Source organism: Sarcophilus harrisii, chromosome 2, assembly GCF_902635505.1.
Source record: "Sarcophilus harrisii chromosome 2, mSarHar1.11, whole genome shotgun sequence".
Classification (NCBI taxonomy): domain Eukaryota; kingdom Metazoa; phylum Chordata; class Mammalia; order Dasyuromorphia; family Dasyuridae; genus Sarcophilus; species Sarcophilus harrisii.
Window position 1 is genome coordinate 285,095,076 of NC_045427.1, and position 14,182 is coordinate 285,109,257.

Here is a 14,182-nt window from a genome sequence, read left to right on the forward strand (position 1 = left end):
GTGTAATAAAATGTGTAATTTCAAGCTCCTGTGATTTCTCAACCAAATGGATGCTACTATTTTTCAGTGAAAAATACTGAATAATCCAAATGCAGTTAAATCAGTCATTTGTTCCTGTGTCTTGCATTTTGAAATAACAGGATTTTATTGTTTTCTTTTCTAAAAAAGAAAAAAAAAAAAAACCAATAGGTGATCAAAGAATTTTGCCTGTATATTATAGGAGGTATAGATTCAGAGAATGTGAAAAGTTTTAAGAAAGTTTAGCATTCATTTCATCCAATCCCCTCATTTTACAGATGAGGAAACTGAGGTTCAGAGTTGAAAAGTGATTTACTTAAAATCTTGTAGATGGTAAGAACTAGAGCTGCCAGGATCCCAACCCATGTTTTGGACTCCTTTATTATAATATAATATTTTCTGTGTACTTTTATATAGAAATCATGGGATGCAATGGTGTAGTATAAATTGTTAGTATGCTGGACTAAGCTATTGGGAACATTCATATTTGGAATTCTTTTATAGGATAAACTTAGAAATATAGCTGCCTCAAAAGTTTTGTCTTTGACAGAAGGTTAGTTCTTTAAAATGATAGGGACTTTTTCTAAATGTACTTTCCAAGAGTGGAGGGTAGAAGGAAGCTAGAGGAGGAAGAGAGAGAGAACTATGTATTGTGGAAAGAACACTGGTCTTTGTGTCAGAGCCTTTGTTTCTCTGCTTTCCTTGTTGTTTTTGCCTCAACTATTCACTTCACATTTCTGAGCACTTCCCTTTTGGGTGAAATGGAGTAATGCTTTCATTGCCCTACACAGGGTGGCTGGGAGAATCATATCAGATAAAATTCTTTCAAAGCTATGAAGTATACAAATGTGAAAGGGGAAACTATCCTAAATTTTAAAATTGAATTTGTGCACCTGTGTTGCTCCACAAGTTCAATTTTAAAATTTAGTAGGATAGTTTTTGCTTTATTAGCAAAACCATTCTCTGCTTTCCTTGTTGTTTTTGCCTCAACTATTCACTTCACATTTCTGAGCACTTCCCTTTTGGGTGAAATGGAGTAATGCTTTCATTGCCCTACACAGGGTGGCTGGGAGAATCATATCAGATAAAATTCTTTCAAAGCTATGAAGTATACAAATGTGAAAGGGGAAACTATCCTAAATTTTAAAATTGAATTTGTGCACCTGTGTTGCTCCACAAGTTCAATTTTAAAATTTAGGATAGTTTTTGCTTTATTAGCAAAACCATCAGATTCTTGTTCTGAAAAGTCAAAAAGTAATTAAAAATATTTTTTACCCTAACTGAATTTTATCTTAGTTATCTACTTTCTATTTTCACATAATATAGATCCAGTAAGATTCCAATAAGGAAGTTCGGTATCAATCTCTAGCAATTTATTGTAGAGGGCCAGAACTCTGAAAAGGTGTACTTGAATCTAGGTCAGCATGGTGCTTATAGTTAAGCACCTACTCAGAGGGAGATAATGGTTCTCTATGGTGATATAATGATTGCACATGCTCAGTGTGCTGTGATGATGTAATCATACAGAGGTATTTAAGGGAGTCTCAGACACAGAACAGTCAGACACAGACACAAGAGAAAATGCCAGATTCCAGACTCCAGATTCCATCTTTGACCAGTTTACTTCTCCACTAAGAACAAGAACTCAGGTTGATCCCAAGATCTTCCAGAGAGCTAGTCTGGCACCCCCGGTGTGGGGGCTCTAGAAAGCAACGGTAGTTTTGTCACCTTACCTTAGGGGCTGTAGAAACACACTACAATTTATTAGTAATTATTCCAGTTCATGGGTAAAGTTAGTAGGTATTTCAGAAGAATTTGATCACAGAAATCCATTGCTGCATCTTAAATTGGCAGTTGTAGGGTATTGGAATCACTGAAATTTGAAGTCTAGTTAATTTGTTTTAGCTTTAATTGGAGATCTTTATACTTTTTTTTTTTTTAAGGAAGAAAAACAAAAATTTAAGTGTTATTTAGAGATGAGAAGACTGTTGAAACAAGATACACCTATCTGGAGCTGAATATGCCAGAATTTAGAAAACATCTGGTTCAGATAAAATCTTGGAATAATACTTGGTAGCAAGCCTGTTTTGGGCACTGAAAAGGTTTTCAATTGAAGCAAATAGCATGCAGGTGAACAATATATAATGCAACACCAATCATTATTAATTTTTTTTTGGTGTCATAGACCACTTTAGTAAAGCTTCTGAATACCTTGCCAGAATGCTTTTTAAAAAAAAAATTGTTCATTTTTAATTTTTTAATAATATTTTTTTTATTTTCAAAATACATACCAAGATAGTTTTCAGTCTTCACCCTTGCAAAGCTTGTGTTATAAATTCCCTCCACCCTCTCCCCTAGACTGCAGGCAATCCAATATATGTTAAATATGTGCAGTTCTATGCATATTTCCACAATTATCATGCGGCACAAGAAAAAACAGATCAAAAAGGGGAAAATGAGAAAAAAAACAAAAGCAAGCAAACAACAACCAAAAAGGTTTAAAATACTATGCATAACTTAGATCCATGACTTGGTCTTGGCTTACATTTGGCCTAGTCACAAACAAGACTCCCTCTTCCCCACCTCCCAGCATTTTCACGGGCTGTCCCTTATACTTAGAATATTCTCCCTTTTCATTTGTGTCTGCTGGCTTCCCTGGCTTCCTTCAAGTCTCAACCAAGCCTTAACTTCTGTAAAGAAGCTTCATGCTGGTGTCTTTCCTTTGACCTCAGCTCTAGTTTATCCCGTCTATAAGTCTCATCCCTATGTTTGCCTGTTGTCTGCTCCATTCGAATAGAAGGTGCTTGAGGACAGAGGCTTTCTTTTGACTTTCTTTTTTTTATCTCCAGTGCTTAGAACTTGGCTGGCACATAATAGTTGCTTAATAGAGGTTTGTTGATTACCAGCCTAGAAACTTGATTTGATAAAGAGAATCATTAAAAAGTTATTTTTTGGGGGGGGGTCTATGGCAAGAACCAAACCTTATGAAGATTGTCAGTAAACAGTATGTAGGATGAATTGGTTGTGGAGAGGCTGAAATCAAAGAGACTAATTAGGAAGTTACTGTGATATGGTGACTGCTAGTATTGAGCAGGATTGAAGCTCTGTACTAATGTACTAATATAGATTGGAGAAGAGAGATGGGAAAGATTGTTGAATACCATGACAAGGGTAGGGATTAAGAAAGAATCCAAAATAGGATTTCTTGAGATGTTTTATTTTTGCTAAATATGTCTTTGTTTTATAAATACTGGTAGAAGGATAGAGTATTTTAGATTGTTGGCATTTCTACTAAAATGAAAAGCAAATGTAATTGACATGGGATTTAACAGTAATTCTTGCCTATCATCAAAGAGAGATAATATTAGAGTACTAGGAAAATATAGCCAACATTTTAAAAAATTATAAACCAGAAAATTATTCAACAAACATTAATATTTCATATACAAAGAAAACTACAAAGAGAAATATATAAATCCATGACTATATTACACAATTCTGATTTTTAAAATATTTTGAATTTAATATAGTAAATCAACATTGTATTGTTTGTCTATGCCTGCTTTTGAACTTTCTTGTGCTCTCTTTTGTGTTTTTATATTCTTTATTGTTCTCTCCTCTTCACTCTTCCCTTCCTTTTCTTCTCTTTTTTCCTACTTGTCTTCCTCTCTTTGTCTCCTTTTATTTTGTTTTTAATATTTCATATTATATGTATAGTTTTCAAGCTATTGAACCAACACTGAATTCCCAGTATAAGATTATTGTTGTATAGTCTTTTCAATTTGTTATTACTTCTTTGTTAATATATTATTCATTATCATTTGTAATGATAGTCATTAGAGATATTGCTTTACAGTTTTCTTTCTTTGCTTTCTCTTTCCTTGCTTTTGGAATCAGAACCATATTTATTTTATAGAAAGAACCTGGTAAGATTTCTTTTTTCCTTATTGTTGCAAAAAATTATGTAAAATTAGTTGGTTTTTGAATGTTTAAAAGAATGTCCAATCAGGCCTAGAGGAATCTCTTTGAGAGTTCATTATAGCTTGTCCATTTTCTTTTTTTGAGGTAGGATTGTTTAAATTCTTTTTCTCATTCAAATAATGTGAACATTTTATATTTTTATAAACACTTTTATATTGACTCATTTGTTTTCCTCTCTTAAAAATCACAGCTAATGTGTTATTTTATTAGAATTTAAAAAAACAGCTCCTGTTTCTATTTATCAATTTGTTCTTTTCATTTTCAATGCTTATTTTCAAAATTTCTTTTTTTTTCTGTTCATTTGGAGTTTGTTGTTTTAATTTCTCTCCCTTCATATTTACTTCTTTTATCTATTCTTTCTTGTTGATGAAAGTGTTTAAACATGTAAATTTTTCCATAAAGATTGTTTTACATATTTTTTATCATATTTAACATATATTGGATTACTTGCCATCTAGGGGAGGAGATGGGGGATGAGAGGGAAAGTTGGAGTACAAGGTAAGCTTTGATTTAAAAAAAAAAGACTTTTAATTGAATCTACAAAGTTGACATTATATCTTATTTTGGTGATTTTCTTTAAAATTACTTTTTTGAGGGAGTTCTAATTTGTGACTCACTACTTTCTTCAGGTTAAATTATTCTTTCTTGCTGCCTTAAGCCCTCTTATTGCTTCTTATTCTGGTTCTCTTGTTTTTTACTCTATATCAATTGGCATTCTTCATTCATACGATGTAGAATTTTCTGAAACCACCTATTTAATCATTTCTTATTACATAGTAATGTTCTATGACATTTAATATAGAAAAGTTTGTCTAGCCATTTCCTAATTGATGAATGTATCTTTAGACCATAATTAAATTTTTTTTTTTGCCACTTCTCTCCCTCTCTATTCCCCCCAAACCCCATTTTTCAGATTTAAGACATTTATCTTGTTTTGTGACTGTTTCCTCCGGTTATCTTTCCTCTTAACTCTTCCTTCCCATCCCCACTTTTTTCTCTGTTGCATATATTTTTGTGAAGATCGCGTATTTTAAAATCAGCAGGAGTCCAGAGTTCAGGTTAGGGGAAAATCGTCAGTCTTTATTCTCAGTGAAGAAGGATCGGAAGCGGAAGAGAATCGGTGATAGCAATGTGTGCAACTGAGTCAAGAAGCTAGCTAGACCCGCAGCCACACAACCAGCAGCCAGGAGAATCGAACCCAGGCCCAATCTCTTCCAGCTTCTCTTCCTGTTCCTCTGTCTGCCTCCACCCACCAAAATCGTCATTTCCTGTACAACACATCAGGACTTGCACAGAGAGTGGGCAGGGACCATTCTTTATCCAATCATGTATAGAGTATAGTCCAATTACTATTTAGCCTCATGTACTTGGGACCTCAGTGCATCAACTCAAACTTCAGCCCATTACATATTTTTACACCGAACTGTGTCTGTTTAATTAAACTTTGTTGTCTTTAGCTAAGAATGAAGATTAATTTTGTGTTCCCTTTCCTCTTTTTTCTTCTGTGCTTGTATACCCTTTTATATATCTCACTTTTGAGAAATGAGTTTCATTCCCTTTATCTTTTCTCTCTATTTTTCCCTTCTCTTTTTCCTCTTAAAAGTCCCTAAAGAGAAGAAGTCTATACCTGGGTCCTCTCTTTTCCTTATTTAATCAGTCTGTTGAAGACAGACATTTATTAAGGTTCTGAAGGACACTAGTTTCTTCCTTTTAGAATGTTAGCATTACATTATTATACAACTCTTTTCAGTTATTCAAATAAAATTACTTAAAGGCTCTTTGAACGATTGTGTTTTATTTCAGCTCTTTTTCTCCAAAATGCTATAAAATCCTCTATTCTATTAATGATACATTTTCTTCCCATAATATGAATATGCAGATTTGTAGGGCAAATTATTCTTGACTATACTGTTATCTCCTTTACCTTTTAGTAATCTTGTATTCCAAGATTGTGTGTCATTTATATTACAAATTTCCGGGTTTTGTGTGATCTTGACTATGATTTCTTGATACTTAAACTTCTTTTTGGATATCTATTTTTTCCTTGCTGTGGGAGCTCTGAATTTTGGCTGTGGAATTTTTGGAACTTTTCTTTTGGGCACCAATTGCAGGTGGTGTGAGGTGGATTCTTTGTTGAATTTGCTCCACAGTTGTTTTACATATGCACAGTTTTCATTTATCATTTCTGGAAAAGTAATGTTTTGGGCATGTTTTAATTATTGGATTCAGGGAATGCAATAATTCCTAATTTAAGTCTCCTTGATTTCTTTTCTAAGTTTGTTTGAAAAAAAACAAAAAAAAAACTTTATTGATTAAAAAACAAATCTCCTTATTGACATCTTTTATTTTTATATTTTCTAAATTTCTTCTTGTATTCCTTTCAGATGGTCTTCTCAGAGAATCACCCTTATAACAAAGAAATAGTTTTATATATCAAATTTCTTAGATTTTTTTGAACTTTATAACTTTTTCAGAGAAACTTATAATTTAACTTACAGTCAGAATTTAGATTTATTTAATTCACGATTTAGATTTATTATGTGCTTAAGTGGTGCTTAACATTACTACATTAGTCTGTTAAGTCTTTGGGACTTAAGCAATTGCTTTTTTTCAAATGTATTAAATGAGTAATACATTGACATTTTTGTGTTTCTATGTAATTGATTTTTGCTTCATTGTTTCTGTTATGAGTTGGCTTAATAAGTGCTTTTTTGAAGCCTTGACTAACAATGAATAAATGCTAATAATTGTTGGTATGTATTTTAGTTTTTCTTTTGATTTAATATAAAGCAGGCCAGATGTTTTAGAACAGTCTTTAAAAATGTGAAGAGAGTATGGCAGTTGATGACAAAAGTATCAATTAGTGGGTTTTTTTTTAAATTGTTTTGGAGATTGAATGCAGAAATTTTAGGAAATTCATAAGAGAATTATCATTATTGGGGGCAGCTAGGTGGTTCAATGGATAGAGTACTGGCCCTGAAGTCAGGAGGATCTGAGTTCAAATGCAACCTTAGACATTTAACACTTACTAGCTGTAGGATCCTGGGCAAGTCACTTAGCCCCAATTGCCTTGCAAAAACAAAAAACAAAACAAAACATAAAATTATCATTTCTTTTTATGTGTTGACTTCCTGTCTTTACCATCCTTGCAATAAAGATAGTTAGTATATTTCAATTTTTGTGTCCAGGGCTTTTAAACTTGTAAGATTTTTTTTTTCCCTTTTCCATATAATGTTTTGATTTTTCAGTGAGTGAAATTTCATCCATCTAACTGAATTTTTTTTTCCATTCCAGCATCTCTTTTCCAAGCTATTTCTTCTTGCTTAACTTTCAGGTGTTGTTGCTAGTTTTTTCTTTTAATTTTTGCACACTGAATTCTTCATTGTTCTCTCTGTCTGGCTTCCTTTAATTCAGCCCACACCTTTTCAACTCCATATCTTGAGTCAGGTGTTTGAAAGCTGTTATTTAATGTTGATTAGAAATTCTTTTTCCAGCAAGCTTCAGTGCATAGAACATTCCTTCAAGCTGTGTGCTTCCAGGGCTTTGGCTTTTGTACTTTCTGTACATTTAAAAAAATCTGACATAATTACCAATAAAGATATATTATTTATATATAAAGGAAACTCTTTCCCCTTCCTTCTTTATGTTCCCTCCTCTTTTACTTTACATATGGAATACAGTTCAGCCTAATAGCTCAGACATAATTTATTGACCAATGATTATAATTGTTCATGGTTTCCCTAGGATTTGCCCACAACATATCAAACTTAGCTTTTCTCTTGTTGAGTTGACAAGGTTCGTTTCTGAGTGGTCATTTACTCCCTCCATTGCACTGAGAGATTTGGTGGTTCCTTTCAAGATGGATTAATGAATTTGTTATTAATCTCTCTTATTTTTGTTTTTACTTTCACTTCTTGTTTTCCATATACTCGTAGCAATGAATATGTTTATATGAAATGACTACCTGAAACATTGTGATTTGTCTTTTTTTGTTGTTTCCTTTTTTTCCCAGTATGTCCATTCCCTTCATCCCTGAGTATCATGTAAACTACCACACACTATTACTCTAGCTTTTCATCATGGGTTTGGATCAGATGTATGTCAGAAGAAGAATTTGTGGAAAAACAATCCCTTTACAGGACACTTTAGAAAATCCCTGTTTAGGATTAGCTAGGTGGTACAGGAGATTGAGCACCATCCCTGAAGTCAGGAGAACCTGAGTTCAAATTTGGTCTCAGACACTTAATGCTGCCTAGCTGTGTGACCTTGGGCAAGTCACTTAACCCCAATTGCCTCAGCCATAAAAAAAGGATAGAAAATCCCTGATTCTTGAAACTGAACAATATCACTCTGAAAGTCTGCCATTCTTCATAGGTTAAACATTAATATTTCTACAAGAATTCCTGTTTCCCCTTTTTTTATTTTACTGCAATTTCTGTACTGTATTGTTCTTATATGATTTCCTCAATATCATTCTATTCAATAAGCATTTATCAAACACTACTATATTCAGAACACTGAATTAAGTAAGTACTGAGAGTATACAGAGAAGGAAGACATTATCGCCAACTATACCCTATCACTAGATGTCATTTAATGTAGAACCTATCACAGAGAAAAAATTGACATTAAAACTGGGATTTCTTGGTGGAGGTTTTATGTTACTGGTTCATATTATGTGTAAAAATTTATAAATGATTTGAGTTAACATTTTGTTGCATCTTTAAAATTTTGGGAATAAATTGGCTTATTTTAAAAATAGTGATCTTGACAAGATTATATGATTTTTCAGAGTCTTGAATAAATCAATTAATTTTGTCTTCTATTTTGACCACATTTATTATATTTATTGTGCCTTATTGATCTGAAACTTTGCAGAGCTATTCTGTCTAATCATTTTGTATTCAACTGGAAGCATATGGCTCTGGATTCTCACTGTGGTGATAAGACTCTTAACTTTGATTTCTTTATGTATAAAATCAAACTGATGATAATAGTCAACCCTATCTATTTCATAAGAATGCCTTGAAGATAAATATTTTGTGATCTTTACATTTCTTACCTATAACATAGGGATAATAATAATTTAAAGATTATGGTCATGGCTGTCATGAGGCTTAAATGTGATAATGTAAGTCAGTGTGAAGTTTGCAAGTCTTGAAGTTCTATAGAAATGACAGTTATTAGTACTATAATAAATTGATAAAAGTAATAATCATTGAAATTCTAAAAGCTTGGTAAAGATAAGATACTGTAGGTTCATAGTATTGCCTGTTATTCTTGGTTTAGTGGTTGCTTCCAGAAATAAATATTTTTCCTTGTTTCTTCATCTATTTCTCTACTTCAGATTACTATTTTCTAAAGTGAAGTTGGAGTCACTCTGTCGAGGCCCAGATGAGGCCCTCCTTACCTGCAAACACATGTTACAAATATGGAAATCCTGCTACAATCTCACTAATCCCAGGTAAGAGACCAAAATATCCTGTTTTGCATTGTCTTTGCATGGTGCCCCAGTGAACAGAATTCTTTTATAATGGCATTTTAACCATTATTGACTCCTTATTGAAAATGCTTTGCTTGACTTTTCTATACTTGCTCCTTCAAAAAAAATCAGTTGCTCCCTTATAAAATGCAGGAAGCACAGCTAGCAAGCAATTTGGGAGGAAAGAGGGTAGACTACAAGCTCAGTATACTTTTTTTTTATTTTTTAAAGGTTGAGACTCCTTCTCTCAGACTAAAAATGTAGGACCAATCATGGTCCCAGTCTCTTTTGGGTAAGGAAGTTTTGACTTAGTCCCCTGTTTATGACCTGAGCAAGTTTGCCTGTCATTAAGTAACTTAGTTTCCTTAGTCCTTCTATGTCCTCTCACTTCCAAGGATATAACATTTTAATGATGAACTTCATTCAAACACTTGATCACCTGGCCTGCTATAGATTGGAATTTCCAAAGTTAAGACACCCACCAGCTTCCCCTTAGTAAGGACTATAGGCTTGCAGTATCACAAAGAGCAGCAAACTTGGGATGAATCAACAAGTATGACATGGTAGCCAAAAAAAACCTAGAACTATCATAAGTTAGCTAAGTAGAGGTAAAATATTCTGAAAAGCAGTTCCACTGATCTGTGTCCTGATTAGATCCTATCTAGAGTGTTGCATTCAATTTTTGATGCCACATTTTAGGAAAGACATTGATAAACTAAAACTCATTCAGCAGATGATACTCAAAAATGGTAAGAGAACTGAAAGCCATATGAAGGTTGATTGAAGGAACTTAGCCTGAAGAAGAGAAGATTTAGTGGTGACATGATAGAAGTCATTAAATATTTGAAGGTTTCTCATATGTAAAAAGGTTTAGAATTTGCTCTAGAAGACAGAAATAAAAGCAACGAACAAAAAATGCAGAGAGTATGGTTTCTGTTCCATTGAAGAAAAACCTTCCTAACAATTAGAACTTTCTTAAGTTAGCCTGAACTTCTTCAGGATATGATATATTTTCTATTCCTGAAAGTCTTCAAGTACGGGCTAGATGATCACTTCTAGGGAAGTGGGAAGTAGGAGGGGTAATTCTCAAATTAGGTATAATGAATATTCCTTTGGAATATAGCATAGCAAAACTATTGAACTTTATATTTCATTTTGAAGGCAGTCTTATAGTACTTCTTAACCTAAAAACATACAGGCTTCTTTACTCTCATTTTCTTTGTGATTTTATCAAGCTGAATACAAATTTGAACTCTACTATCCCTCCCCTCCAAAAGAAAAAAAACTTACTTAACTCCTTTTAAAGTCCTAATTATTTCTTATGGGTCACAGATTCATTAATAATTGTACTTCAGACATAATAATAAAAAAGGTGCTTATTGGGAAAGTTACCTCCAGGATTTTCTCTATTCTGAAGATGCCATAGGACATTTAAAAAAAAAGAAGAACCATCAGAGCTCATATTTATAGCAAGAAGGAAAATTTTGCCCATGTGTCTGGATTATTAAAGCTACTTATTGTACCATGATAAGTTGCCAAAATGGCATCTTTAAAGAATTTGGAGAACTCATTCAGCCTTACAGAAAAAAAAAATCCACAAAATAGCTTATCACCACATCATCTTTATGTGAAGGAGGCTGAATCTTAAAGAAATGTATCAGGTTTCTTGATTTAATCTTTCAGTTTTTATTAAGTGTGGGATAACTATTTCCTTTAGGAAGAAAACTTCAACGTCTTGTGCATATGATTCCCTGTTTCAAAGAAATAGACTCCTTTATTAAGTATTTCTTGGCTTTAAGGAATAAATCCCTTTTGTAAGTGTTTCTTGCCTTGTCATCTTAATCATTACTAGGATGACTGGGACAGGTCTGACCTGGAGTTAATGGAACAGATGTGAAGTAAATATGGCTGCTTGAAGGAGACTTTCTTACCAAGAATCATGGAGATAACAGTGATTGAAGTTCCAAACGTATAATGTTAGCAGTTTAAGCTCCCAATCTACTTACTGTAGAACTGGACTCACTACTTAATTTAGACTTAACTGTTTTCCCCTACCATACATGTAAGCTATGAGAATAAATCCACTCCAAGGAGTACAGTGCAATTTTTCTAAGGATGGGCACGAAAATAATATGCATTGATACTTCTCCCTTGAGATTAGATTATATTTTAAATATTAGCATGCTAACTGAAAGAAACTCTTCTTATCTTGTGGAAGTTTAAGGATAAACCTAAGCTTAGTTCCCTATTTTCCTCTTACTTATATCTCTTCTGAGAAGGATAAAATAAATCTACCACCTTTCTATTGCCAACTTTTACCCAGTCCTCCACAGTTCTCCCACCTCCCCACATTTCCTCCCACTTAGCAACCAAGAATATTGAATGTAAGGAGAAAAAAATAGCAAAGATTTAAAGTTTAAAATAAACACTTGAAAAAAAAGATTCCACTGTGTCCACATTTCCTGTCAGCTCATTGAAGTTAAGAGCAGAGATCAGTCTTCTTTCTGTATAAAACATTTGAGTCACAAATCTGTACACAACATACACTTGAGAAATGTTTGTCCAATTGATTGCTTTTCATTGTGCTCCCAGTCACCTCAGACATGGAGGAGAAGAGATTTGTAATAATTGTCTGTTAGGTTTTTTAATCTTCAGGTTTTCCCCCCTAAAATATAAATAAATACTTAAGGAGTGATATCACATTCCCCTTTTCAGTTTGCAAATGTACTTATCCTTCCTTTTTCTCACTGGTAAGATTAAGATTTCTGAAAATAAGAAAGAAAGAAATTAAGCATGAGGCTGATGTCCAATACTAGGCCAGACCTGTGTTATTGCTATTTCCCAGATAATTAGATCTAGTTTCTTAATTGCTTTAGTACTATCTGTGTCCTCAGTAGTGTCTTGTTTGACTAGGAAGTATCAGATAAGAGACTTAAGCAGGCATGATATGTGTGTGTGTGTGTGTGTGTGTGTGTGTGTGTGTGTGTGTGTATGTATATATATATATATATATATATATATATATATATAAAGAGAGAGAGAGAGAGAGTGTGTGTGTGTGTGTGTGTGTGAGAGAGAGAGAGAGAGAGAGAGTTGGAAGCGAATTCAATAGGCATCTAAATACTTGTTCCAAATCTCCATATTTGGTCCCTTTTATTTCTAAAAATAACAACAATGAAAACAACAACCAAAAAAAAAAAATACTGATAAAGAGTATTTTGGCTAGTAGTTATTTGTTTTCTATCCTCAGCAATTGCTTGCACTTGTGTCAAGAAGTATTTTTCATAGATGTTGCTGATGTTACAGAGGACATTGTAGGCAGTAAGGCAGCAAGGCATTAGCCAGACAAACCGTGACTCAATTGTGTGCCAATTTCCATGTTCCTAATTCACAGATTAGAAGGGAATTATGTTGTAAAGTGCCACTTAGTCCATGGAGTTGAACAATTTGAAAAAAGCTTTTCAAATGATGTGAGCAAAATGGTGGGTGGGATTTTTTTAGCCCATGAGGTCATTTGCTAAAGAGCTTGTCATTTTCAAGCAATTATTTTTCCTACCTTCAGGTCTGATTTTATTCAGAGTAGAAATCTACAAATGATTTATGGTCTTTAAACTGAAAATTGAAAACCATCCTTAGTTTTATGCCAGAAAACGTATTAACTTAACACTAGCCAATCAAGACAACATGAATTCTGACCTGCTTTTTTGTTATCCAGTTTTGGGCTTTTCAGTAAGTTGGGTTTTAGTTATTTCAAGACTAAATAATATCAGTCACCTGAAAATAAACCTAATTTTTACAAAAAAGTTTTTGGAAGAGTTGAGTTAAGGAAAATGATGACTGTGAACTCTATTGTTGTTATTCAGTCATTTTAGTCTCTTCTTTAGTCATTCTTTAGTCTCTTCTTGACTCCACTTGGAAATTTCTTAGTAAACATACTGGAATGTTTTGCCATTTTCTTTTCCAGCTCATTTTACATATAAAGAAACTGAGGCAAATAGAATGTTTTTGAAAATTGGCACTTTATTTCTGTTGCTAAAACATTCAAATTTTAACAATTACAATCAACCATTTTTCTTTTCAATGTGAAATAAAATGAGTGATTTGGAATACTGCATATTTCTTCGAAACTTCCCTTTCCTCCCTCCAAACTAGAACTACATTAAAATAGTACAATGGACAAGTTTTTCTTTTTTTTTTTTTCCTGTCTTGTCTCGTAGGAGGTGCCCTTAGCAGTAGATGTAAAGAGAATATATCTCAGCATTTTCAAATTTAATGGACCTAACAGAATGATTCTATTATACAGTATTCACAAATGAGAAAATAAGAAATCAAATAATTTATTGAGCCTAGATTCCTTAAGGGGAGAAGGTAGAGAGAATCCAGAGACATGGTGTTTCAGTTAACCAGGATTGTAAATTGTCATGGTTGCTGGAGATTACCTCTCTCCCTTACCTGATGGGTCATATGAAAGTCAAATTATGAGTATTTATGAATCTGTATCATGTAAATGGAGAATTACAGATTGCATAAGACACCCAATATAATTCTTAATCAGTCACAAAAGCCTGATATTTTTAGAGAGAAAATTTTCAGTGTGGAAACAAAAGCACCTCTGTTTTCAATAGATAATTGTTGCTTTTACACTTTTTTGAAAAGAAAATATGGAAGGTGAGCAAAGAATGTAATGAATCCTGTTTCTCA

The 14,182-nt window shown here is 33.1% G+C and overlaps 1 protein-coding gene across 7 annotated transcripts in view; it reads left to right on the forward strand.

Moving 5' to 3' along the window:
* The window catches only part of TTC7B (tetratricopeptide repeat domain 7B), a 310,918-nt gene that overhangs the window by 192,167 nt on the left and 104,569 nt on the right, over nt 1-14,182 (forward strand). For all 7 annotated transcript variants that reach the window (XM_031952351.1, XM_031952352.1, XM_031952354.1 and 4 more), the window contains one exon: nt 9,347-9,463. In XM_031952351.1, coding sequence (XP_031808211.1) covers nt 9,347-9,463 — 117 coding nt within the window. The remainder of the gene's footprint in view (nt 1-9,346; nt 9,464-14,182) is intronic.